This window comes from Pavona decussata, unplaced genomic scaffold (genome assembly GCF_977016875.1).
Source record: "Pavona decussata unplaced genomic scaffold, jaPavDecu1.1 SCAFFOLD_28, whole genome shotgun sequence".
Lineage (NCBI taxonomy): Eukaryota > Metazoa > Cnidaria > Anthozoa > Scleractinia > Agariciidae > Pavona > Pavona decussata.
Window position 1 is genome coordinate 1,952,883 of NW_028145451.1, and position 27,282 is coordinate 1,980,164.

General features: G+C 40.6%; 2 protein-coding genes across 2 annotated transcripts; one reads left to right on the plus strand and one right to left on the minus strand.

The window, feature by feature from the left end:
• Window positions 1–3,123: 3,123 nt before the first annotated feature.
• On the minus strand, window positions 3,124–25,643 carry LOC146485053 (uncharacterized). The gene is made up of 14 exons (XM_085104004.1): window positions 25,227–25,643; window positions 23,228–23,536; window positions 19,705–21,702; window positions 19,245–19,390; window positions 18,023–18,290; window positions 16,126–16,509; window positions 11,798–12,020; window positions 10,345–10,652; window positions 8,699–9,211; window positions 7,762–7,866; window positions 6,923–7,078; window positions 5,627–6,181; window positions 4,857–5,228; window positions 3,124–4,114 (listed from the first exon to the last, which is right to left on the minus strand). The coding sequence occupies exons 1-14, from the start codon at window positions 25,282–25,284 to the stop codon at window positions 3,981–3,983; spliced, it is 5,529 nt and encodes a 1,842-aa protein (XP_084960130.1). The 5' UTR covers window positions 25,285–25,643; the 3' UTR covers window positions 3,124–3,980.
• On the plus strand, window positions 13,046–15,656 carry LOC146485054 (high-affinity lysophosphatidic acid receptor-like). The gene has a single exon (XM_085103758.1). The coding sequence runs from the start codon at window positions 13,159–13,161 to the stop codon at window positions 14,239–14,241; it is 1,083 nt and encodes a 360-aa protein (XP_084959884.1). The 5' UTR covers window positions 13,046–13,158; the 3' UTR covers window positions 14,242–15,656.
• Window positions 25,644–27,282: the final 1,639 nt, after the last annotated feature.

Here is a 27,282-nt window from a genome sequence, read left to right on the forward strand (position 1 = left end):
CGGGGCCAACAGGGACATAGACGTTGAATAAGAAGAGTTTACCGTCGACCGCTTGTCACTTGTTAATAGAACTCAACTTCTTTGTGTAACCAAGCTTGGACAATCACAAACTTCATTTGGTAAATACTCAAGAAACGAAACAGCACAACACGAACGTGCTGCTCAGTAGCTTTTGTTTGAATTAATGGCGCCACATTTTCGATTAAAGCCAATGAATTAAAAGCTAGATCCGGCCACCTTGTACAGCAAAATCAACATTACCACAAGAAAAAGAAAAACTAAAAAAGTTCAATGCTAGCATCAATTAAATGACCACAGCTAACTAAAGGATTTTTCCTACTGCAGACTGGCTTTCTAAGCACTTTTGAATCGGCTGCCTACATTTATGTCGGCAGCCGGCATAAATGTAGGAATTGTAAATGTAAGTATATCACATCGAAAGCCTTTTGGTCGATAACACAAATATTTATGTTGGAATAACTGTACAAAAAATTGCGGTGCAGTGAGGAAGGGATTGAGGTTTGGAGCACTTTAAAAGTGGAACATTTCAATGCAAATTAATAACGTTAACGGTGAACCTAGATTTCATATCAATTTCCGTTAAATTACTATATTTTAATTTGATGACCCATTCTCACCATGTCGCTATTTGAACACAACCTCTGTCTGGGACACCAAACTAGAATATTTAACCAAAATAGTTCAAATGTTTTAAAGTTGTTTTCTGATTTCCAACTTAGAAAGGGATCGGTTGTGTACGTTAGCGGACCAAGCACAGCCGGGTGACAGTTTGACAAAAAGCTGAATTTTTGAGTAGTACAAAATTTGGGGAACAGACTCCTATACCCCGAACTTACGAGCCGCTGAAGGCTTTTCGAAAATCTTAACTGGCCTTATTTTGCTCTGTTTTCCCTTTCGAGAAGAGAAGACATTCATTTTACCATGTTACTTACGTTTTAGGCGACAAAACAATAAAGAAAAGGGCAGGTTTGTTCACGATTTAATCCAAATTTCCGAGGCGATTTAGGCCGGCTGCCGAGACGCACGGCTTAACTGGGTCGCAATTAACGATAAGACTCAATTAATAAAATGCACTCATTTGCAGTTTTTTGACCATTTTTGGCGGGCAGCGTGATCCCGTCAGTGGTTAGCGCGCCGGACTTGTGATCCGAAAGTCCTGGGTTCAAGTCTCGCTGGAGTCGTTTCCAGACCCGAGCTCACCTCCTCGGCCACGTTTCTATAAATAGCCAGTTTGTTCGCCTCCTGTCAATTGGGCTCCTTAATCTGTTTTGTTTAATTTGGAATGCCTGTTTCTCATTATGGATTTTAATGCCTGTAAACTACAAGCAATTACAAAAAGAGTTGGGACATTCTCTGTTATTGGGTACTTTTTAGGCACTCATGCATCATTATATGACTTGTTTCACCCCTCCCCCCTTCTCAATGTTGAACGAAATTCGCAATGACATTCAACCAAGCAAACGCCAACATTAAAAGGGGGAGGAGGGGTAGGGGAGGTTGAAATTTATTACATTATTCATTGGTCTTTTAAAGTAAGTTATTGCAGGAAAAAGGAAAATGCTGAGTGTCTCAACCTTTTTGCAACTGCTTGTAGCCTGGATGGCTAAGCGTACTTCCACTGTAAAAAAAGTATTTCCTTTTTGATCTTATCATTCCATTCTGTTTCTTGCAAGTATATTTGTTAGTGGGTATACCTTGGTTCGGAGGATTTGATTATGATTTAAGAAAGCCTCCTATCTATCGCTTGCCTTCATTTGTAAAGAGGAAAGATATCATAATGTAAGGACCTGTAAGCGCTCATGTTAGTTATCTTGAAATTTTTTCGTCGACCGTTGGGAAGTGCGGCCGGTCGAACGTGCGTATAAATCTTTTCAGCGAGAGTCAAACCCGAGTCTGAGTCTTAACGCACACTCCTAACTTTTTATTCTGTCGTTATTGAACAGACGTTTTCTGTTTCTGTAACATTATGCCTTCTCCAGGTTGCTTTTCTGAACTTTTGAGTCCGATTCTGTAACGATACGGTACTTTAAAAATTCAAGTGGTACTCTTGATTTGCCAGCTTCTAATTGAGTACAGTTTGAGAGAAAGTTTTTTCAGATAAGTGTTAAAACACACTCTTTACAAAGACGTCTATTCAACTGGCTGTGTGTCGGACCTATTAAAGTAGCTGCATGCTGACCCAAGTCGGTGTAAAGGCTTTGTACCCGAGCTGTGTGCTGATTAGACTTTCTCAAAGTCGCTCGCTTCTCTCCACTGAATGGACGAGCTCTCTCTCCCTCGCGCTCCGCGCTCGCTCGCTCGAGCTCTAACGATCGCGCTTCGCGCTCTCTGAGCTCGACTTGTAAGCAAGTCTATCTGCTGATCCAAGTGTAAAGGTTGTGTGCCCGAGCTGTGTACTAATTAGTCTGTGTTACAAGAATCTGTGTGAGCTGTGAAGACTTCTAGTGTTGGTGAATAAATCTGCTTGTTGTTGTTACCGACAATCCTGAGTTCAGTCTTCAAAGAACCCGCTTCTTCAACGAATCTCGTAACACAATTATTTTTAAACCTTGTCATAAAAAAATCTTTTTATTGAACATTTAATTAGATGTCAAACTGAATTTTAACTAAAAATTAAAGTTATTTTAACCTAAGGGTCTTTGGACGACTACACTGCACTTGACACTAAGTGATTTTAAGAAAACGTCGAGTCAACGATTATTTTTAGACAACTGTATTATCCAGTCACAAACAGACATGTGAATACAGGTATATATTTCGTGAGATTGTCATGTACTGTTTCATGTATTCTGTTTAACGGTATAGTTTGGAAATTAAACTTACTTTGAATACACGAGAGTACCATATGTAATTCATTAGACCGCAAGCTCACAACGTATTGAAATTGTGGTGCACATATGAACAAGTCCTCTTTTTTAAAAACATTTCCAATTGCGATCATGCATGCAACTATCACAATTCCGTTCCCAAAGTGCCATCAAGTGCTAAGTGCTAATTTAGTCCGCTTGGATGTCTGGAATCATTTAAATGTACAACAAGATGGTTTTTACAATAACTGTCCAAATTCCCGCGCGCTGATTGGCTCGTAGCTATTGTCTATAAGAGTACAGACAATAAAAATGACGTCAGATGTAACGTGCGCGCTTTCTCAACGAAAAAAAGAGCCAATTCCGCTCGTACTTTTTCCATGTTATTGTAAAAAACAAATCGACGGCAGTTTTCTATGGTCTATACTCTTATAGACCATAAAATGACGCCATAAAATGTCCAAAACTTGGCAGTGAAACCACTCGCCTGCGGCTCGTGGTTCCACTTGAGTTTTGAACATTTTTTGACGTCATTTTATGGTCTATAAGAGTATAGACCATAGAAAACTGCCGTCGATTTGTTAAGCCTATAAACACAAAATCCCGAAGCCATCTAATTAGAATCCTTCTCTATTTAGCCTCCTTTCTAGTAAGCCTCTCTAACTCTAATTGTTATTATTAGCTCTTATTAGCCGATTCCTTCCACAATGTCCAAAGAAAAGGGAGTTTAAACGGCCGAACTACGACGACGGCAACGAGAATGCCACAAAACAATAGGGTTTTACGAGAAAAAAAAAAAAGACCTGCATGCGCGTTACAAATTTTGGTACATTTCTTCGCCATCTTCGGCAAAACAACAACGTGAAATGACCAAATTCAAGGTTTTGTGGAGAACGTGACGTACTACTGATGAACTCTTTTGTTAGCGCCAAAAACTTTAAACTAAAAAATAAATTTATTCTTTTGTAGTTATTATAAACTATACTAACTAATAACCTGAACTGTAAAGGTACAGAAATATGGGTTAATAAGCCACGAGAAGCCTCTGATTGCTATAGCCAATGATACGACGGCTTTGTGTCCTCGCCACTTTGATCTTTCCTGCCTCTATTCGAACGATCCCAGAAGCCCTCGCAGGCGGCGTTCTCGACATCACAGCTGCTGCAGAATGTTTTTAACGTCTTGCTTTGGGCGAGACCATGTCACGGATTCTCCTTTCTTGAGCGTTATTTTACCTTTTCCATACTCGCTTCCTAGAATAGCCAACTTCTTGAGGTTCAGCTCGCCTAGAAAAAGGCAACACGTTTATTTGTAAAGGCGCTGTTACTCTAGGTAATTTTTCTTGCAATTTGTCTCGCAATTTTGTTGCGACACAAGATGCACGAATCGTTGCCTAGTGTAACATAACCTGAAATGAGCACGTCTCGCAATTTTTTTTGTTGTCACATCAGTTGCGAAAAGTAGAGGTGGGTTCGAGTTCGTGCAGGAATGATTGCAGCAAAAACATCGCGAGAGCTGAGAAGTTCATTTCAGGGTATGTTACACTATAAAACGTTTCGTACAACTTGTGTTGCAACAGTGAAACGAAACTGCGAGACAAGTTGCAAGACAAATTGCCTAGTATAACAGGGCCTTGATGGTTTAATAGTTTTTCTTTCACTGCAAAGTACGCCGGAGACTACCGGAAATGTACGTGCAGTGGCAAAGTTTCTGAGGTAAAGCTGCGACGAAGAGAATCGGGGAGTGGCTCTAAACCAAATGTTTGGATCAATTAATTACAAAAAGGAAGCCTTTCAAACAATATTTTGGGTGTCGCACGGTTTTTGCGGTGTTATGTCGGTGAGCACCAACAAGTGTAGAGATTGTAAGTAGATTTAAATCCTTCTCTGTTAAGTGCATAGGCATTGAAATTTAAGCCGTGAAGAGATATCTGAAAATTGCCTTTTACAATCTTTAATGCACTGTTGAAGCGTGTGAATAAAAATCGTATGGAAGCATTTCCTATAAAGTAACTTTGTATATTCTCACCAGAGTCAACAGTGAACGTAAACATTTCTTCTTCTTCCTCAAAATCCTCTTCCCTATCGCTGCTCCTCGTGTATGCTCCTTCGATCGTCCCTATAGCTTTGGGTGTAAAAAACGGTAGGTTGAACGGAATTGGAAACTTGGGCCAGAATGTCAACGACGCGTTGCGAGCGAAGTACATTTGACCTGACAACGCAAGAGGAATGTGCCAGAGAACGAGGTGGAAGGAGTAATGTGATGTGGCCCATGGAAGTCCGTCCAGACCGTACCCACTGGAAGCGATGAGGCCATGAATATTCCATTGGTCATTTAACGTGGACCTCCAGTGGTCAAGTGACCTCTTCGCTCGGTTTAGAGCCATTACTGGATCCGCATCTGTGAAGTGAATTTAAAACGCGAAAACTGAAATATTCTTAGGTCTGGTTCCAACGCCTGACTAATAAAGTTAAATTCGACTTTGGCGCAAAAATAAGCTGATCCAGAGAGCCTACTTTATAACAAGTTAAATTCGTCAGTCCAAAGCTGTAATGCATTTAATGTATTTAACTGTGAATAATTACGCATGCAATTTTCATACTTAACGGGTACGCCACCAAGTCTGAATTTACTTCACTTAAGGGAATGATATGAAAAAATGGAAGCCTTGAACGGATACAAAAGTATAAGCTACGCAAATCCCAAGATAAAAAAACTGTACGCTCTATTCGATTTTCGCGCGCGGAACGAGGTAAATCCTCATTGCAAGGTAGATTTACGTGCGACCAATTTCTTACCTAAATGCAACATGAGCGAGGTCCAATCAGCGTCCGCCCCCATCCAAACAGAATTATGCTTCGTGATGTTTTCCAGCGATTTACATCCGGGAGTGTGCCGGCTTAGAATGATTGACGTGTCCTCTAGAGCGATTTCCGGCTCGCCTGTGTGCAAAACCTTCAGTCCAAAAGGCGAATCATTCCGTTCAACCTCGCTCAACAAATGCGCTTTCAGTTTGCCTTTAGGTACCAGATCTCCCAGACCGAGGCTGTACGCCCATACCTGACCATATAAGGAATCAGACATGATCCAATCAGGAGAGCCATACTCCATGTCCCACCAAGCGTGATAAAACTGCTTGGTGTTGTCCCATAGTTCTTGGTCGACTCTTTTCTGCGCATGATCAAGTGACTGCCGCAAGTTTGACACAAACTTAGTATCGTTCGCTATTGTTCCCAGTTCCTGCCCAGCACGAAGGGACAAAAGGTAGATGAAGGTGTTGTAGGCGTCGTGATCGTATTTGTCGAGTGCGACGATATCGTAACTACTGACTTTTCTGAAGGGAAGGCCGGTGCCTGAAGTAAAGTTACAGCAAAGTCAATGAAACGCTTTTAAAATGCAACACATCGCATGTGGCTCATTAGGGCCGCATAACCTCTTCTTATACCAATTATACAGATGCTCATTTTCACTTATGTCCAGAAATGGACCTAGCCCCGAATTTGGGTACTTCATATAAATCAGACCTTTTGGTCGTTTTCATATGACTTCATGTTTGACAGAATTATTTGTGTTTTAGTTAAGGTTAGGGGACACTTTGTGATGTCTATCATGCATTTTATGAATCTCATTAGCGAGTATTTCTGGGACATACCTCATTTTTGCTGAGCCAAAACTCTTCATAAAAAGTGTCGGTTTCATAGAAAAAAAGTGATCGATTTCTTTGTTCGGCTAACTCGTATAATGGAAAATCAATGCCGGTGAAAAATAATCGGTTGTATCTTCAGCCAAACACAGTTTATCCTAATCAAAATATATGTTTCAGTACACTACTTGTCGAATTACTGAAGAGGACAATCAGGTAGGAAATATTCTGTTAAAATTGTTTTGGTGACATTAATTCCTCAACACTTCTGTTTTCAACCAATTCTTTATGTTCTGTATGAATTTCCGAAGAGTATTTCCTCAAATGTCCACTCTGTGGCGTGCCACTGAAATTCCCATTCATTTATTACAAGTACCGACGTTTTAGTGGCAGTATCAGATATTTTCACCTGCTCCTTAAGAATAAGTTAAAATTTTAAGAAGAACGGCACCTTTTGTGGAATCCACCATGACCCAAGCCATCGCTCTTTTTGCAGCCGGCCAAAGTCTATCGAGTGTAGCCTGGTCCCCAGTCCATTGGTAATAGTGGTAGAGTCCTACAACAAACATGGCGGTGGTATCTGCCATCACTCGGCCACCCGCGTAATCTGAGGACAAAGAAAAATGAACAACGTTAATCCTTCAAGGACGTTTGTTACGGTACGTCATTATCCACGTGGCGTAATGTTTCCCCTTTATTTAAGTGTCAAATATATTTAGCGCAGAGTACCAATTGAGGACACTACCCAGATCGAATTGGAATTTAGAAATTATGGTAAGTTTTTGAGGAGAGGGAAAACCGTAGTACCCGGAGAAACACCTCTCGGAGCAAGGACGAGAACCAACAACAATCTCAACCCACATATGACGCCGAGTCCGGGAATCGAACCCGGGCCACATTGGTGGGAGGCGAGTGCTCTCATCACTGCGCCATCCCTGCTTATAAAACCTTGGCTGGCATGCTGTTGTTGCTGTTGTTTCTTTTTTTTTTTCCTTTTTTTTTTTTTTTTTTAATTTCCATTGAATATCATTCTAGCGCCTCATTTAGAGTTTTTATGTGACGTATTCTTCTCATTTTACGGTCTTCAAAGAAGACAGGTTTGTACGTACTCTCCGGGTTTCAGCGTCAGCTATTGGTCTCCCCGCGGGAGCTTTCCTCGAGTTATTTAAACAAGGTAACTGTATTATTTTAGCTTCTAGTATACTTAATTCAGGATAGAAGACGGTCACCTATTCATTTCCGTGAAAACGTTCCACTATATATGATAATGAATAATAATAAAATAAATACCCAGCTTTCCTGTCGGCCCAAGACAGCCAGATGTGAGCGCTTCTTGCAGCATACCGCTGGAATACTGATTGTCGGCCCAAGATAGCAGAAGGTCCCGTACGAGATCTAGTAAAGCGTAAAGGTTATCGTACAGTTTAAGGCATGTAAAAGACTATAGGGAGCTTAAGCATAGACGTTCGTGAGCCACGGAGGGCAACCAGAACTCCAATGTTTCCTTTTTTGGTGCGTTTTTGCTCCTCACAACGGACGGGAAAAGCCCTTGTTGGACGTCTGCGGCTTGACGTTACAAACGCGATTGCGTCAAAACGCTCCTTAAAGGGAACAAATTCCACTTCTGGTTGCCGTCCGTGGCTCACGAACGTCTACGCTTAAGTTCCCTATATTATTTACAGAAGCGGACTGAGGTTGGCGATGCCGTCCAGGGGAGGGTACAATTTCAAACGCTAATCCGTCGCTCGTAAAGGTAGTTTAAGCTGATAAAGGTTCCGTGGCCTTTTCGTCCTGGCTGATAGATTGGCAAGAATTATATTGAATATACAATGCTGTATTTTGTGAATTTTGGTAAGGTTTTAAATGAATTATCATCAAAACTTGCCATTAAAACGAATTTTTAAAGTAGTCATAAAAACACTGAGAAAATGTAAGTGCAATGTTCAGATATTTTCTATCTTTGTGTCTGTGATTGCACTTGCGCTTCCTTCGTTCATGAAAACAAGTTCAATTAGTTGTAAATACATCAAATGTTGTGTGAAACAACAAAGTCATGTTACAGTTCAATGCACAGATAATCGATAAAATGGGGAAAGTTATGAACCCAAGAGAATAGGTGCGAACGGGACACGAAGGCCCATACGAAGCACTACCCTGTTAAGTTAAAACTGTTATAATAAAATAATAATTCGATCTGTCAGGCACAAGCAACTGTCACACCACTTACCAGGAAAGAACACAGTGTAAGGAATAATCCGCTGCATGTCGTTTTGAATGGTGTCAATATCGTTACAGTCAAGAGCCTCCCACTGTCGCCATCTGCCATCCTCGGTCCAGAACCCAGACCTCCAAAAACTCATACTGTTGACAAGCAGATCCTTCAACCAATCAGGGAGCTCGTTGACCTTGCCCTCTTTTGAGGCGCCTGGGATATCCTTCACCATTTCGTTGATTGGCTTCTTTTTTACGGGCTGAGAGCCAACGATCGGTCGCTGCCACGAAAGAATATCGATTACCGATTGGAGAAGGTCTTTGCGCATGTGCCGTGCGACATCCTGGCTGGATTTGAAAAGAGTTGAGTACAAGTTGCCCACGTGAACTTTCGCTAAATCGCGGTGGGGGTAATACCACGAGAGGATTATTGTCAGAGATTTAGTCTCCCCTGGTTGGAGAGTTCTCTTTATGGACGCAGCGCCATGGATGCCAGTTTTGTTAAGTGACTTTGAGACGCCAATTTCTCCTAAAAAACAAAAAACAAAAACGAACACATGAATCGTAAATTAGTCAAAAATTTGAGAATAATGAGGGTGTGTTTGTGGAGTGGTAATGCACTACAAGGAACTGGTAAAATATTTAAGGTCAAAATATATCGTTCTTTTGTTTTGAAGAGAAAAGGTATGCCCGGACATACTATTTTCTACTTTTCAAGCTTTCAGTGTGACATTTTGCTCAAAATAGGAAAACCGTGGTGAAATCTGTGTGGAGAAGCTTAATTCAAGGTCTTATCGATATACATATTTTCAAATGTTATGTTACCCTAAAACGGTGCTTGGGCACGGCACCAATCTCAACGCAGTAGACCTTTGTTACTTGGCGGCCATGTTGAGTCTCAGGAGAATACAAAGCTTTGTTTTTGCACCGCAAGCCTTGCACTGAATTCGTGTCTGGGCGTGGCTTGCCACCAAATCCAAAATGATGACGCACGAAAAATTTAAAAGCAAAAAAGAATCGATAATGACCAATAATACAACGTCAATTAGTTGTAAGAGTGGCGAATGGACTATAGCTACAATAAGAGGGTTAGTTTGAGCACAGGGAGCAGAGGAGTTCAGTTAGAGCGAGACAATAAAAACGTCTTACCTCTTAAAGTGCAATCATGAGTATAGTTTCCCACCAAAAGACCTCGTCTGCGATGAATTTATGTAAATTTGTGACGGTTCATTGCTTTTAAACCCGATGCGATAGTTCTGTTTTCGATCGTTTCGTTGCGAGCGCCATTATTTTGAAATGTAGCGACCACTGATTAATGCGACCGTAGTCTCCAAAGTAGCTTAAGGTGAGCGACGGTCTCGTTCGGAAAGCTTCCTTTTCCGAAGACAACCCGTTGGCCAAAGGCCAACGGAATAACACATTTGCATTCGTCAGCGGTTGCTACAGTTCAAAATAATGGCGCTCGCAACGAAACGATTGAAAACAGAACTATCGCATCGGGTTTAAAAGCAATAAACCGTCACAAATTTACATAAATTCATCGCAGACGAGGTCTTTTGGTGGGAAACTATACTCATAATTGCACTTTAAGAGGTAAGACGTTTTTATTGTCTCGCTCTAACTGAACTCCTCTGCTCCCTGTGTTGTGAGCCGTGCACTTACCAGTATTGGAGAAGTTCTTCCAGATATCACCAAAATCGTCCGCAACAGCAAACGAGCCAATGCTATCTTCGTCGTCCACGGCATACAAGGTGGTGCTTCCACTCTGAGGGAAAAACCCGGGCCTGTGACAGGTCAACATGGAGTCCTCAACTGTCCAGTCTCCCTTGAGACCGGACACAATGCCGGTGGCCCAGGCATGTAGCGGCATTTTGTCCTTCAAAAGACACGAGGTGGGACCATTAGTTGTCCACGCCATGCACTTTGGCATCTTTGAACAAGCATGGGCGCAGTCCGAAGGTTTTATCATTCTGGAAGAGAAGAAAAAAGTAAGTAATGTTTCTTTGTTTTCTTTAGACAATCTTTGTCTCCGTGTTTAAAGAAATGAACTGAAAAACACTTCTCTAAGGCTACAAGGGTGTGAAATTCAAAGAATAAACAATCTTTATATTTAGGGAATAGAGGTTCAAATTCCATTAATGTCTTCCATTGCTACGAAATGTGAGCTGTAGTGTCATAGAATGCGGTTTATTGAAGAAAGAGTTGTATTGAATGTATCACAATTAAAGATAAATAAATAAAATAAAATTAATAATGCGTCCTTTTCCGGATTTACCTGAACAAGGAACGAGGCACTTATTAAATTTTTGACTAGTTGATGGAGTGCTTGTTCGAGGGCGGCGTTTGTTAGGGGGAGTAGGGGGGACTTACTAAAACATTTTGAAATAATGACTACTCTTTTCATTAAAAAAGAACAATAACAGTTGTAATAACAGCAAACTTAGTCTAAAATTCAATATTACTTTCTTCTATGCAGTTGGTTTAAAACGAACAGTGCATTTTTACTTAGAGCTCAAGTCCAGCTTCGATTAAACAACGCGCAGAGCTTATTTAGGCGGCCTTTATCAATACGGTTTGCTCTTGCACGGCTTATTTTCGAGGCCGGCGACGTTTAATCCGGATTAAACGCTGAATTCACATTCAGGTGAATGAGTATCGAACGTCTAGAAAAATCAAGCATGAAATTTCTTGAAAACTCACGAAGGGCTAGTTTCGCTCACTTACGTCGACTTGTACGCCTATCGTACCCTACCATACCATATTCTAAAATTATGATATTACCGCTATCTATCTACGTCTATCTATGTAGGCTGCGATCTGAGATCTGCGATCTTTGCTAGGAGAAAAGAGTATCAAACCAGTAAACAAAATTAACGACAACGAAAATAACAAAAAAACTGAACAACAAACAAATTTAACAAGCGACAACAGCAACTGAACAACAAACACTTGGATGTTGTGAATGAGTATCGTGGCATACCTGCAAACTAGCTGGTGGCAGGTTGTACTGAACCATAGCTAAGCGTATGTTCCCAGGTTAAATAAAGTGTCTTATCTTATCTTGTATTCCTTGCACTGGAGAGCTTACGCGAACTGCGCCATTTGCAATACATACCTGGTGAACACAACTTCACCGTAGTTGTCTCCTACTCTGATGGTGTCCTCTTGTTGTCCAAGCGGTACGTTGAACATAAACGACACATCCAGCGGTTTATCTGCCTTATTGCGCAAGCTCAAGGTAAAGGCAACGGCGGGAACTGCAGACTTATGTGGTTCTCTTACGTGGAATGATGGGAAGGCATACAGACTCATGTCGATATTTTCTGTGATGGAACCACCTGAGGATGAAAAGAAGTAGTAAAAACAATGTTGCTGGGGTTAAAGCAAAAATGGAGAGGACTACATGACAGCAGAAATAACAAGTAATAATTACAAAGCCGTTAAGCGGACTAAAACGTCAATCACGGTCCCTGGCCGCCTCCTTTTTACTTCATGAATTACGTAATCCATGAGTTTTTGTTGTGAGGTACAATTCACTCGGTCGATGGGCTGTTAACTTCGCGATCATCCGCTGACCATAGCATTGCAGGCTGCATTGACTCCAAATCAGGGGTTTCTTGGAAACAATCAATTTGAACATCGTTCGTAAAAAGTTAATCGCTCCATAGACTACGAGAGTTCGCGTGAGGGATTAAAATGTCCTGGCTAATTATACATGCTAAAAGCACTATGTATGATAAGGAGTGCTACATGTATTTTATATAACTTGATATTGCCGTTTACTTATAGCTGACATTATACCAGGAGCACCAATTGAAACCAGAATTACATTTAAAAAAAGTACTTAAAAATAATGTCTCCTGTGTTCTTAGCACGTCCTCTTCTCCTTCAAAGGCATATTTGTGCAAGCTAATATCGATCTGTTCGAATTCTTTCGCTGAAAATTTAAGTCACAAAAAGTAGTTTAGGCAACGGAATTTCATTCCCCGAATTTTGCTAGCTTTTGTTGGTTTTTTGAAATGCTAGCTGACCTTTTTCGATCGCATTTTTAATGACATATTTGCTCAGTTCGAAAACGAAAGAAATAAGTTTTCCAGGGCTGTGAAATTTTTGAGCTGACATTTTGACAAAAAAAAAATGAAAATTTTCCTAAAGGCGATACGAAGAGATATCCACCGAAATGAATCGTTGGATGTTCCTAATTATTTGCGGAAAATGTTTCTTTATATTGCAATTGCAATTAAACTTGAAGCGCCTCTTGATTTGCTCAAGATAAGAAAGCACAACATGAACGGGATTCAAATTAACTGAGACCTTTTAAAACATCAATCCGAGTGACATTTTGTCAATTCTACTGACTTATTCTACCGAACGGATATACTATTTAATCAATCAATGACGGAAAGAGGAAAACAAGAAGGAAAATGAAAATTTCCTATGCACAACACTTTCTAAGAGGGAGACTTCCATTAGTGTATGGTACCACTGAGATTTCCACGTACAAAATTGTTCAGTACAACAACAGTTATTCAATTTAGAATAACTACTCATCTAGGGCCGGTCGATATTTCCATATCGAATGAAAACGGCGATATGTTGAACAATACGACTTCTCTTCTTTCTCAATTCAGTCTTAACTCTTCTCACTACGCAGAAGATGCGGAAAACAGCACCTTCACTTCATTTTACTTCTGGAACGCAATTATCGTCGCCATTTTGTCGCCGATCGCAATGGCGGGAAATTCGCTGGTTTTGGCGGCAATTTGGAGGAAGCCGTCTCTCAGATCACCCTCGTACATTCTGCTCGCTGGATTGGCCTTCACTGACCTTTGTACTGGACTTATCAGCCAGCCATTTTACGTTGCAGTTATTTACCTCCCGAGGGCATTTGGAATGGACATAAACATACTCGACATGAATACATGGCCCACGCTTTATTTGGCAACAAGAATCGTAGCCGATAGTTGTATTAATTACTTTTCTCTCCTTACGGTCCTGATAATAACCGCCCTGTCCATCGAACGATGGCTGCAAATGTCTCGTCGATCTTTAGTCACGACGTGCCGCGCCTGGGTTGCCGTTGCAGTTCTACTGCCTCTTCCGTTACCTTTAGTTGTGTATCGTGTGCTTCATCTGTACGACGTTTCAGTAATTATCGCAACTATTTCAATGACGCTATTGTGCCTTTTGTTCACCTCAGTTGCTTACTTCAAAGTTCTTCGAATAATTCGACACCACCAGCAACAAACCAAGGCGAGGGAATTGCCCCGCCCAAACAACGCCCAAACAGCGATCAACTTCGCCAATTACAAGAAATTCGTCAAATCGATCCTTTATATTCTTGCTGTTTTTTACAGTTGCTACTTGCCTTTTACCGTCGCCGTCGGGTTAATGATAGTTTTAAAATATAATCAATGGGCCTTTTTACTGTTCAACGCCTCAGTAGCACTTGTATTCTTGTCTTCTTCATTGAACCCTCTTCTCTACTTGTGGAGAATGAGGGATATTCGAAATGAAGTTGCACGATTAGTCAAACGTGTATTCTGTAAAAGCAACTAGGTAATGGGCAGGGCCCCTAACGGTTCATTTCGGTGGATATCCGTTTGGATGGCCTTAAACGCCTCAGAAATTCAGAAATTTGGATTTCCCTGCAAAGAAAATCTACAGTTTTCTTTGGCAGTTGAAAATTGCGTCACACTGAAAGACTAATTCCTTTCGTTCTCGAAGTGGCAAATATGTCGTTAAAAATGTAATAAAAGGGCAGCTAGCATTTGCGTAAAGCCAACAACAGCTTGTAAATTCGGAGAATAATATTCCGTTTCCTAAAACGTTCAAATTCTGCTAGTTAAATTTTCAGCTAAAACATTTGAACAGATTAATCTGTAGTACCTTTCACGAATATGTCCTTAACAGGGCAGAAACCGATATGGGAACACAGGATATATCATTGTGAGTATTTTGTTTTGATATTCTCGTTGGGTGATCCTGTTCACTGCAGCACGATTTCAGATCAACATAGTCTCACTCACGTCCTCCAAATTCTTACACGAGACGGATTTCATCGTCTTCCTTGGCAAAAATTACGGTGATGGGAGCAATAAAATACATTAAAAAGACAAAAAGAAAGAAAGGAAGAAAGAAAGAAATAAAGAAACAAACAAACAAACAAACAAAAACTGATTCCTTTGTGTTTGTTTTTGCTAGAAGCTCATTTTTTACAACAATGGAAATGATGGATACGTTTGAGGCGTAAAATCGAATATACTAAATGAAAGGACACTGAAAAAAGAGCCAAAATTGAATGAACGAAAAAAAAAAACATTCACTTGTTTTATGTAAGATGCATGAGTAAGGTTTTTCACGGTTACGTTTTCAAAGTAAAAAAAAAAAATCTGTATAAAACAAATTTTTCTGACAGGCAGATTCAAGAAATATATTTTCAAACATTGTTGATTTACACTTTTAATCTAAAAAAAGTGAGTAAGTTTTCATATGTTTTTGTTTTATCTGGCTATTTGCTTATCCAAGTAACCACCTTGCACAAAGGCAATAAAATGTTTTATCTAATAGTATTTGGATAGCTAAGTAAACATCTGGCACCGCGGCACGTACGCGTTTTTTGGAGAAAAATTAATTAATGCGTTTCTTGGAAAACTGACCTGCGCAGTTGTGCTGTTAGCCGGTGAAAAAGAAATGGGCTGAATAATCAAAGAGAACTTTAGTGACAGTTCTTTATCTTACATTTATTCCAAGAACAGTACAGTATGGCTGGCCTATTTTTCTAGCCCGCTGTGATTATTTTGCGGCAGCCAATACTCGTCTTTATTTCATAACTATACGTGATTCAAATTCTAATGTAGTGACTGTTAAGTACAAATAAAGTTGACAATTCTGTTGTTATTGTCAATCCTTGCAATAAGCCATTTCCGAGTTGCTTTGAACCCCATTATCAAAGCGAGGCTTCGCGCATAGTTTTCATTGAAAATTAGTTTTAATTCGTATGCAAACAAAACTAATTTTCACATGAAAAGCTTTGTACTTAGCCTCGCTTTCGATTAAAATACAATGTACATAAAAATGGATCAGTATATATGAGAAGTTTACTTGATCTACGCAATCAAAAGATTCGACTTGAATTATAAAAAAAAATTGACTTCTTAATTGACGGTTGAAATATAGTCTTATCAATCTAAGATCATAACAACAATTTCCGCTCGTTTTCAAGTCATGAAAAGTACGCTTCATGACTATTCGTAGAATAAATCAACATACAGCTGTCATTCATGGCAATGGGTTTAAGCTCAGTGTTCCTTTCATTCAGAACCTTTCACGATTGGCGTCTCAACAGAGCTTAACGGAATTTCACCTCAGTCGGATTTTCGGGACCGTGAAAACTTTTAATGCCGGCGCGCATGATTCATGAGCATCGATATCGTCACTTACCAGGAGTCAATTTGCTCACAGGATACGACCCTGAGTATGACAAACTATCCACACCAGGGTACCCATGGGGTGCATGGATCCTCAACAGGGCAGCCTTGCTCTTGTCCCCCTCTGCCACCCTTACACCAAACACCGCCATGTTCAGTGCCCCCTTATTGAGCTTCGCTGAACTTCCGGGGGACTGGTTCTCAATCGTCCACTCGTGAATCGTCCCATCGGCGCGAAGTTCGAATGAGCCAGTACCCAGTCCCCCGAGGGGCACCGCCGATCGCATTCCAGAAGGCGGGTGTCTCGTGCTTTCGCGGTGTACTATCCCGGATGTGCAATGGTCTGCGTCCTGGATGGGCGTTGGAATGGCGCTCTTAAGCCAGCAGCAATACGTTCCTATAATGGTTAAAGGAATGGAATCACTTCATAAGAAAACTGAAAAACTACGACAATACAGGGAAGTAATGAGTTTGAGTTCGAGTTCCAATTTCAGTTTACAATTCAAGGAGAAGTAGTGTTGAATAGGCAGGTATGGTCACTCTACGGCGTAGGTGGCCCACACGGCTGTATTTAAATCCGTGTTCTGTAGCACGAAGCAACCAGGAGTATTACTACTCCCCCCTGGATCGGATGCTAGTTCCGTCGTAGGGTTCGGCTCCCGGTAGCCATTTATACACCAGGGTGAAGAGAGAGAATGTGGAGCAAAATTTCTTGTCTAAGGAAACAAAAAGACAACGCAAAGACCAACTCATTCTCGAACCAGACATCCTTTGATCTCCGGACCGACCCACCGAAAGTCCGACGCACTAATCACTACCACTACCGCACCTCAACTCTCTCTCTCCTCCCTAGAGGCTTCTTCATAAAAAAGGAACGAAAAGTCGGAAATGGGAAGAAGAACGGAATAGTGGAAAAGTGGTGCAGGGAACGACAGGAAGACTGAGAATAGGAGAGCTTCCTTTCTCTCTTTTCCACCTCCCATCATCCCCCGCGCATCTTATTATTTCACTCGCTACAGTCCCTTTTTTGTCTCCGCTCGATCCCGGCGCTGGGAAAGAGGCTTCCGAGGAGGAGAGAGATCTCAACTATTGAAAAATACAATTAGTACTCAGGATTTCACATTTACTTAGTATGTGCACGTGGCCGAGATTTTACCATTTAATGAATATCATTATACAGTTTTCGTCTGACTGATACGATTTGGATAAAGTTGAAAGCAATCGGTCGAGTCATGTTATATGTCTGGCCAAAAGTGCTAGGTACACGTTTAAACAATTAGTATAATATTCTACTGCCATTACAAGAGGTGCAAAATGACAGCGGGGGGAGGGAGGAGGGGAAGAACTCCCCGATATAAGTTATATAGGTATGTAAGGCGCCAAAGGGTATCAAATGCTTTTTGAGCCATTTTGTCTGAAAAAGGGTTAAGATTTTAACCTTTTTGGTCTGAAAGTCTGAAAACGGGTATGGATTTTACAGAAATAGATATGGAGTCTGAAATGGGTGCGAATTTTAGAGGTCAGGGGCCCGTTTCTCGAAAGTCCCGGTAACTTACCGGGCCCGATGAGTATATTTTTCGCCGATTACACAGTGATTACAAACATGGCACTTGGCCAATGTTTTCATAGAATTATAAGATTTTAAAATTTAGTATTCAAAGCTAACAAAAATTGACTTTTGTTAAGAAATATTTATCACCAAAGACACTTATCGGGCCCGGTAAGTTACCGGGACTTTCGAGAGACGGGCCCCAGGTCTGAAAAAGGATACCATAAATTGATATATTTTGGCTTGAGATGGGGTCAGGGTTTACCCCGGGTAAAAACTCTTCACTGAAAGATTTCCCGAATGACCTCGCCAGCCTCATTTCACTCATCGCTTTTTTTTTAAAAATAGTAGCAGCGCTTACCTTTTGCACAGTTAGCCGTGTCTGCCTTCTGTAATCTCAGAGTCCATGACTGGCAGCGGGGCTCTTGGCAACAGTACTTCTCACAGATGTTAGCGTTGTTGATCATAGTACTTCCCTTTATGGACATGACACGGAAACTTAAGAACACATCTCCTCGAAGGTCAGTGTGGTTCATCCAAAGAGACGAGTTACAAGTATGATAGTTCTTCGGCATCTCGTACAGATACGAGTAGGGAGAGAATAAATCGTTGTTCCACGAAGCTCGAGTCTGAAAGAAAATTAAAGCATAACTTGAATGCCTTAAAGACGGTGGCTCCAAATACAGAGGTGTTTTTGTACAGTTTATGGCTATGCGGGAAAAGCAGATCTTAGTAAGGGCTATTGGAATTCAGAAAGAAAATTGGGGAAAACCACGCATTTTTTCAGAGATAATAAAGCAACAATAATTCTAAAAAGCTTCAAAATACAAAATGTATGGCATTTTTTCCCAATTTGAAGCTTAATTATCTCTTAAAGATACTTGGTTACCCCTAATTTTCTCAAAAGGATTCCAATAACCAATTGTCAAGATCTGCTTTTCCCGCGTATAGTTGTAACATAACATAACATAACATAACATAACATAACATAACATAACATAACATAACATAACATAACATAACATAACATAACATAACATAACATAACATAACATAACATAACATAACATAACATAACATAACATAACATAACATAACATAACATAACATAACATAACATAACATAACATTTATTCAAGATGAGGAAAATAAAATTATAAAACAACATTTTGAAAACGAAACCTAGAGGCTAGCCCTATGACGTTTCCTTAACTAAAAGGATTAAAAAGTTATAAGCTATATACATAAAATCGTAAAATATTTAGGAACACTGATGTACAACAACAACAATAAACGGGTAGAAGGAATCGAAGGAATCGCTTTAGCGCATTCTTAAAACGGTCTAGGCTCCAGGCCTCAACAATAGACCCTGGTAGACTATTCCAGTCCTGCACAATTCGAATAGGAAAATAATTATTCTATGGATTGCACTTTATTCGCTTAACATGTAACTTATCATCAGTACCGACATCACAAGAATTTTCAGTTATAGCTAAGCCCTGTATTGGAATGTCGGACGCGCTAAGCCCCAAAGGGCCGCCTCAAAGGCTTTACAATTGCGTATGCTCTGCGAATTCTCTCACCTTGGAAACGTTGTATTCCTCCACGTACAGCCCACACTGTTTCAGGTACACAAATCTACTTTTGTTGTAAACAGTAGAAGGACCGTTTAGGAACTTAATCTTCTCCAGTTCTGTTACCAGTTTATCTTCTTTGGGTTGCGGTTCAACTGAAACAGTAAACATTATAAAGAAACACTTCGTCTGTTATCCGGATTATACTAAGTTGAAAAACTATCAAAAGTAGTCATGAGTGTTTGCATAACTGAACAGCTACATTAGTCGTCCATCGACACAAAGCTATACTTTTAGAAATCGAGCTGCTTACTTATCGCCAAAATCTTGATAAAAATCGCACTTCAGCGAGCCTAACATCAGAGATGGCTTTATCTGTGGTGATGGTCTCATCTAGTTCGAAGTCTACTGGACTCTCAGAAGACGCGAGAGCCCATCAGTCGCAGGCATAGTACACTTTAATACTTACCTTTTGGAACTTCTTTCTCCATGTCCGCTTCTTCTGCCTCTTCTTTGCTATCTTTCAAATGCTCCTTTTTACCTTTAACTTTCTTGCCAAGTCTCTTCGTCTCAAGTTCTGCCATTCTGTTTAAAATCATCTCCTCTATCTTCCTTCCGACTTCAAGCTGCGTTTTATCAAAAGGTTTCTGTCTGTCAAGTACAACCCTTTGTTCTTCCGATTTATTTCTATTTCTGTTCATTTCGCGTTGCGGTTCAGTTTGTTGCTTGGGCGGCTCCTTCTCTGAAATCTCTTTAGTCCCATCTTTACCATTTTTTTCATTGCTGGCTTCCTTATCCTTCGTCTTACTTTCCTTTTCACCATTTGGCGCTAATTCCTTCATCTCTTCTCCAAGAAGAGCAAGTTTATCTTCTTTACTGCTACTTGGCTTGCCTTTTCCTCCAACCTGCTTTACATATTTCCCCTCAGTCTTGCGCCTCGAGCTATGCTTTCCCATCCCCATCCCCCAGGGTTTCAGACGTTTCAGATTCTTGTTGTACCTGTTTTTTCTGGCTTTTAGAAACCTGTATAATTTTGCTTCGGTGGAGTTGTGGGTCACCTTGACTATTTTTACCTTGCTTTTACGACTTTTATGAACATGCTTATGCGGCTTTTGTGCCTGGTCGCTATCGTCAAGAGATTTCTCTTTCTTTCGCAGTTCGAAATCAATAAACGCCGAGCCAGTTTCGTGTTCTCTTACAATGTTATAAATCTTTTTCAGCTTCTGTTCTTCTTCTTTTCCTTTCGGACCTTTGGCCACCATATCTAAGTCCTTTTTAGGCGCTGCATACCTCCACACGCTGTGGAGATTGTGCTCAACTTCCTTCATGAGGTTCTTGTTTACAACCCCTGAACCACTGGCGCTTTCATAAGAAACATCCAAATCATCGGTCTGTCCACTACTTTCTCCAGAAAGACCGTCCTTCAACAATTTTTGGCTTTCATCCTTTCCGCTTTTCACTCCGATACCAGATACCGTCTCATATTTTTCACCTGAGTCTTTAGCAGATCCGAGTTCATGTTTTTTATTCGACTCATCTCCGCTATCACCCGAGCCATCAGAATGTTCATCACTGAACCCACTCGCTTCACCAGACATCCCCTCCTTTGGCGCCCTCTTTCCATCATGTAACGAAGAACTTGCTTTCGATTCATGCTTTATTACTAAATTATAAATCTCTTGCAAATTTCGCTCCTCTTCCTTGCCTTTTGGTCCTTTCGACACCATGTCAAGGTTTCTGCCGGGCGAGGCATAGCGCCATACTTTATGTAAGTTGCGCTGTACCTCGCGCATAATAGTCTTGTTAAAAAGTCCAGATCCACTTCCTGAACTTTGATATTCAATATCATCAGCTAATAACGTCTCTCCGTCGCTAGTTCCAGAAGCACTTGAAAGTCCCATCGTGTTTTCCTCTCCTTGATCAGATTCTCCTAGGCTCAGTTCTGATGTTCGTTTATTGCCCACAAGGTCCTGCTGTAAACCTCTGGCAATTCCGTCGATAGATTCACCGTCAAATTTCTCTATTCCGCGAGGATCAACCGCCGTGGCCATCTCCGTTTTCTTCACCGCGGTCACCCCGTGCGGTTGACTTTGAATGATGTCATCCGTTACGTCATCATCTTGCTCGTCACCTGATTCGCCAATCGGTCCTCCTTCCCAATCCCCCTCGCCTGAGGGCTCTTCCAATCTAAAGTTCATGCTTTCCGAATTGCGTTCGTAATAATCACCGCTGAACATGACAATCCCGCTCATGTCACTTGCAGCGGCACCTTTCATCAGCCCAGAGCTGTCTTCATCTTCTATTTCCTCAAGCGAACGAATTACTCTTTTGACATGAGCAGAGGATTTCAAGCCAACAGGCTCGTGAGTCCTACTGTAGGAAGCTAAAAACTTTGTAATGTTCAGAGACCTTGCATCACTGGGCATCAAGTGAAGTATGTCGTTGACTTCTCTCCGGTTGGGATCAACTGAAGACAGAAGTATATGGAAAAATCAGTACATGTACTCTTCAACAGCTCGTACCTAACAAAGAATGAGTATTTTAAACCGAGTAAAGGCTAACATTTGAAGCCTTCACGGAGTGGTGTTGGAAACGGAGACGGCGGTGCATATGAAGCACTACATGCTCTGCTGAAAAAGGCGTATTAGGTGTGTAAGAGAGCTGTAGGTAAAGTAGACAAGAAGTGCACGAGAGATACAACTGAAGGAATCTACGAGATGTCCGAGAAACCCGAAGGTCTCCGAGAGGACTACGACAGGTTTCGAAGTGGTGTACAATAAGCAGGCGCACCTCACGAGAACATTTAAACAAAATACTTTACTCTTGTTATCAGTGTTCCCAGATCATTTTGTGCACTTTTAAAGGCGTTTGTGTGTAAGCTGATACATTTTGATCTGTTTGGATGCTTAAGGACGGTTTATGACTATGCGGGAAAAGCAGATCTTAACAAGGGCTATGGAAATCCAAAAAGAAAATTTGGGGGAACCACGCTTTTTTTAGGGATAATTAAGCAACAATTATTCTAAAAAACAGTAAATTACAAAGCAATGTATGGCGTTTTTTTTTTTTCAAATTGAAGCTTTATTATCTCTAAGAAATGCATGGTTACCGTGCCCCAATTTTCTTTTTGGATACCAAAAGCACTTGCTAAGTTCTGCTTTCTCCGCATAGTTTAAAATCGCGCAAAAATATCCCTGTATTAGAACCACCACCCGAAGAAAACCCGAGTATCACGAGATGCGCAGAACGTATGCGCATTAACAATTGAAGCTACCGTCCTTTAGCTCAAATTTCACTGAGATGTAGAAAGCTTTAGGGAACGGAATCTTACTACCAGAATTTACGAGCTGTTATTGGCTTAACGAAAATGTTAGTTGACCTTATTTCACACTTTTAACGATATTTGGTACCCCGTAAACGAAAGGAATTAGTTTTCCAGTGTTTCGAAATTTTGAGGTGACATTTTTTTAAGAAGAGTGTCAAACGTTTTCAAGCGGTATACCAGAGATTTATGGCTAAGTGTACGAGAGTTTTTCGAAAGATCTTCAACACGTATACGAGTGGTGTGCGAGAAGTGCGCTTGGTCTCAAACAGGCATAGGAGAAGAAATAAAAATAAAGAATTTGAAATAAATCCATTTAAGTGTTAATGATTTTTAGCACGGAGCAGAGTACCCAGGGAGAACCCTAGGAAAACCCAATTGTCCCACCCATGGGATTTGTCTATAGCTATTTCAATTAACGTTGTCGGATCAAAGTATAAAGCTATAAGACAAGACCTCAAGATTCTTTGTTTTTTTATGTATAAGTTCATCAAAATCAGCTATGCCTCTTTTGTCCAGTGAAGATATACGATGGCGAGCCATTTGGATGAGAGAAATGTTAGGATATCAAATGGATGAGGTGGCAGCCTCTTTGAAGATGTCTTTAAGCTTTAAGCTTTGACCCGACAACGTTAATTGAAATAGCTGTATACACAGACGCATTTCACACCTTCGTCTTCAGTATCTTCCCTTGAAGCAATGTACATCAGCCTCATGCCTCTGTTATAGCTTGGTAACCTGACAGGTTTGCACAGTTCACGGTTCACACAGGACACTGAGTAACAATGGTCACCAATCCACGCCACAAGGTCACATAACCTCTGATCGCAGCACCGCTGGACGCATAGCTCGGTGTCATCTGGCGGGCCCAGTCTCTCAAAGTGACCGGCTTGCAGACCTCCTTGCAGGCGCGCGTTTGTAAATGTGAAGCTTTTCGGGCAGTTAAAACGTTGAAGTGAGAATGAGTCGCTGAAATTAGCTGAAAGAAAGATTGAAATTAAAAGCACAGATTAGGATAAAGTGAATATGCAGAGGAAACGACCAAAGAGAAAATTCCTTTTCTAAGGGGCTGTTTACATGAAGGGAGAAAGATCCTAGCACTAGGAAGATCCTAGAAGGCGAAACGACTTTTCATTTGGTTTACATGCAGAAATTTCGGTCGAAGTGGTTACCAAGAGGAGAAAGAAAAGAAGAAAAATTGTCGGCCTTTAGAAGCTAAACGCTTGGCTGCCGCCATTTTGTTCTTTTTTGTTCCTAGTACTAGGATCTTCCGAGCGAAGGTAGTTTACATGGAGCTAGGATCTTCCTAGTACTAGGATCTTCCTATCTCTCAGCTAGGAAGATCCTAGCACTAGGGCCAAGTACAACTTTTTGCATGTAAAGTGAACACAGAAAACATATAGCGCTAGGATGATCCGCCTTCTAGGATCTTCCTCCCTCCATGCAAACACCCCCTAAGATAAAACCAGGTAAGAACAAATTGAATACAATACTGATTTTAGTACGAGTCAGACTGCCTTTAACTATGCTTTGTACTATCACCTGCTTCCTAGGAAATACATCTAATGTAGTAACGACAAGCTGAGTGCTTTTCAAAAGAGAATCCAAAGAAATTTGTATTAACTTTGGTCTTGCTAAATTCATTCAGGTAACTTGCGCACCAAATTTTTCCCGCGTTTTGCGATGTCTGCACGTGTTTGCTTCGAACGCTGATTGGTTGCCATTGTCGTTTGCGTGTGTTATAATTGGTTAGCGTTACTACAGAACTTAAGGGAGTTTTAGTTTTATTCTCAATTGAAAACCGCTTTAACAAATTAAGCTACACACGTTGGTATAAAGTAGATAGGAGGCCACACAACCTAAAAAACACAGAACGGTGCAATGTTCTATTTGCCGTGGGACAATATTAAAGCGTCTTTTTACCGGGCAGGTTTTTAAGAACTCAAGCTGAGAAGGGCCAAGAACACCGCAGCCACATGAAAAGAGAAACTTTAACAGTACAGTAATTCTTTGGCGTTGCCTCTCCCGGATCTAGAGTGGGTCAACATCTTGGACGCAGTCACACACAAAATTTACAGTAAAGAGCTGCTTCTTTTGCGTTTACACCAGAAAATGCGCACTCATAAGGACTAATCTTAGCGGTGTGAACAAACTTGATTAAGGACCGTTCTTACTCAGCGAAGTTCAACGATCTTTGACGAAAGAAATAAATGCGTGGGTTCATGAATTCTGGATATGTTGAAATTCAAGATCATCTGTTTACACTCAGCTCTTAAAATCATATTCTTACTCTACGAAAAACATAACTTGAAAAGTTTACATTCGTGTAGGTTTTCCCCATTTTACATGGTACCATGTTCTTTCTAAAATTCTCTATTCTCGTGATAAAGAGACGTAAGACCTGACAACCCTATCGATCAAACGAAATTTGACCTTTTATTGTCTCTGAACCAAATTATTATGGTTAAAAGGATGGAGCGAAGGAATGCTTATTCATCGTGAACTTGTTTGGACTAGAGGAAAATGTGAACAACAGGTTGCCATGAGAAGAAAAGAAAGTATTCTGATCTAGACTTAAAAGAAAACACCATTAAGGCGCTCATAAATTAGGGTGAAACCAATTCAATGGATTCAACAGCGTATAAGAATGAAAAGACAAGTCAACTCACCGGGTGAAACTGCTAACTGTAACATAACCAGCAAAAGGGCAGTGAGATGTCTCCACATTTCGAATCTCTGATCTTCGAAAAACACACTAAAACCTTCAAGTTCTTTTTTCTATAAGGACAATCCGTAAAATAACGAAGAACGTTCAAATCAACAACTCAGTCCCTGAAAGCTCAATAGTCCCACGTGACTCCTTTGTTTCTTTGAAATCAGCGTTTTCGGTTTAAGCAGAACGGAGGGAAATCCTTGTTACATAGCCAACTCAAAACAGCCAGTTAACTGAGCGTTTTATCTCGCGAGGGAACATCCGTCATATTTTCCAACAAAAAATTATTTTTTTCATTTCAATGCGAGACAAATTAACCTTCGCGTCAACGGGAAACGAAGCGAGGGAAAATGGTTCAAAAATTCATGTCTTTATTCAGCGCGGGTGGCAACGGGTTTTCACTCTTTTGTACGCTTGAAAATCAAAGGGCCTGTATGAATCTACTGCGCATGAGCAAGTTAAGACAAATCAATAGATACCGGTATGTTGTTTTTTAAGGAACCGGAATTGAATTCGCACCGGAACTGAAATGGTATAAAAATTGCTGTTAAACGTTTCGCGATATTCACACATAAAACCGACAAAAAAACGAATCTTTTAGTCCTCGTTTTATTGTGAATATAGCATATTCCACTAAAACAATACAACACCCTTCATATGGCAAGCACTGTTGCCTTTACTTTTGTTTTTGTTGTTTAACTTTATCGATAGTACTATGCGAAAACGAAAGGAATCAGTTTTTGAAGAGTAAATTGTATTTAGTTTGTCACTATATACAATACACCGATCAGTTGTAAACTTCAGCATCCTTCCCTCGGGCAAACCTTTAAACCATTGACTTGTTTAAATCCCTCCCCTCCCTCTGAGCCAAAACGTTTTTCAAATGCCTTTACCCCTCCTTACCCTTTAGTACTCAAATGCCGGCCTTCGCTTGACAACAAATTTTCAGCTTCAATCGTTGCCTTTTCATGCTTTGTAGTCAGAGGTATATTAATGACACCTTCACAAACACTTTCTAAGCCTCTTTTGAGGGAGCCATTCGTGCTCAAGGGTGAAATATTATCTAGAAAAACTCCTTAACTCCGCAAACAAGGAAAACACCCACGCTCGTATTCTACCGGACAAAAAGGAGAACCTAGTTCAAATTCCCCACCACACCCAGGCGAAGATCAAATTCCACACACTATGGGCACAGTTTGTGGTCAAATGCAGGGGAGAATATGTACTGATGAGTGCAAGATCCATGGGGAAATTATACTAAAAGCCTCGTTTTGTCCTCCTATGTGTTTTTTTTTTGCCTCTATAGGTGTAACTAGGGTCAAAACATGAAATCGAAACTAATCAAAATACTGGTTATTGTTCTGATGTCCTTTACAATAGGTTTTTTACTGACCGAGATTATCAGTCGTCATAGATATTAAACTTACAGGGACATATTTAGGTCGCTTTCCATTATTTTGTCAGAACTTAGGCTGGCCATACTGGTCAGTTCATAAATGGAATGTACCAATCAGGCTCCAGTTGTTCAAAGAGTGGATAACTTTATCCTTTGTCAAGTTTTCCACACAATCCCATACTTAAATTTGACATATGCTCTACTCTATTCACAAATTATAGGGCTACTGGGAAAATCTTGCAAACATTTCATTTGCCGGATAGCGACCTATCCAGTGGATAAAACTATCCGCTCTTTGAAGAACTGAGGCCTGAAGGATAAGTTTTATCCCAGTCCTTAGAATTACTTCAAAATAGCACATACCATTTTTGGAGTGATTATGTTTCATGAGAAATAAATTTCCAGCCCCATCCCTTCAAAATGATGCATTTGATTTAGAGACTGGCAGGTCTGGCTGGCCAGTTCTCACAAATGGAAAGCGTGCTTAGTTTCAGATGGGAGGGGGGGGGTGGGGTAACATCTATTTGTTTTCTTTGCTTGATCACCTGTTCCATATAAGCCCCTGGCTTTGACATCCCATCATAATCTCTAGTCTGTGCTATGTTAAAGAGTTATT

Coding starts and splice junctions, on each gene's coding strand:
- LOC146485054 (XM_085103758.1), top strand. CDS start 13,159: ATGGTACCACTGAGATTTCCACGTACAAAATTGTTCAGTACAACAACA.
- LOC146485053 (XM_085104004.1), bottom strand. CDS start 25,284: ATGTGGAGACATCTCACTGCCCTTTTGCTGGTTATGTTACAGTTAGCA. Junction 10,653..11,797: donor GGTGAAGTTGTGTTCACCAG/GTATGTATTGCA, acceptor CTTCTCTTCCAG/AATGATAAAACCTTCGGACT. Junction 6,182..6,922: donor CATGGTGGATTCCACAAAAG/GTGCCGTTCTTC, acceptor ACTTTACTTCAG/GCACCGGCCTTCCCTTCAGA.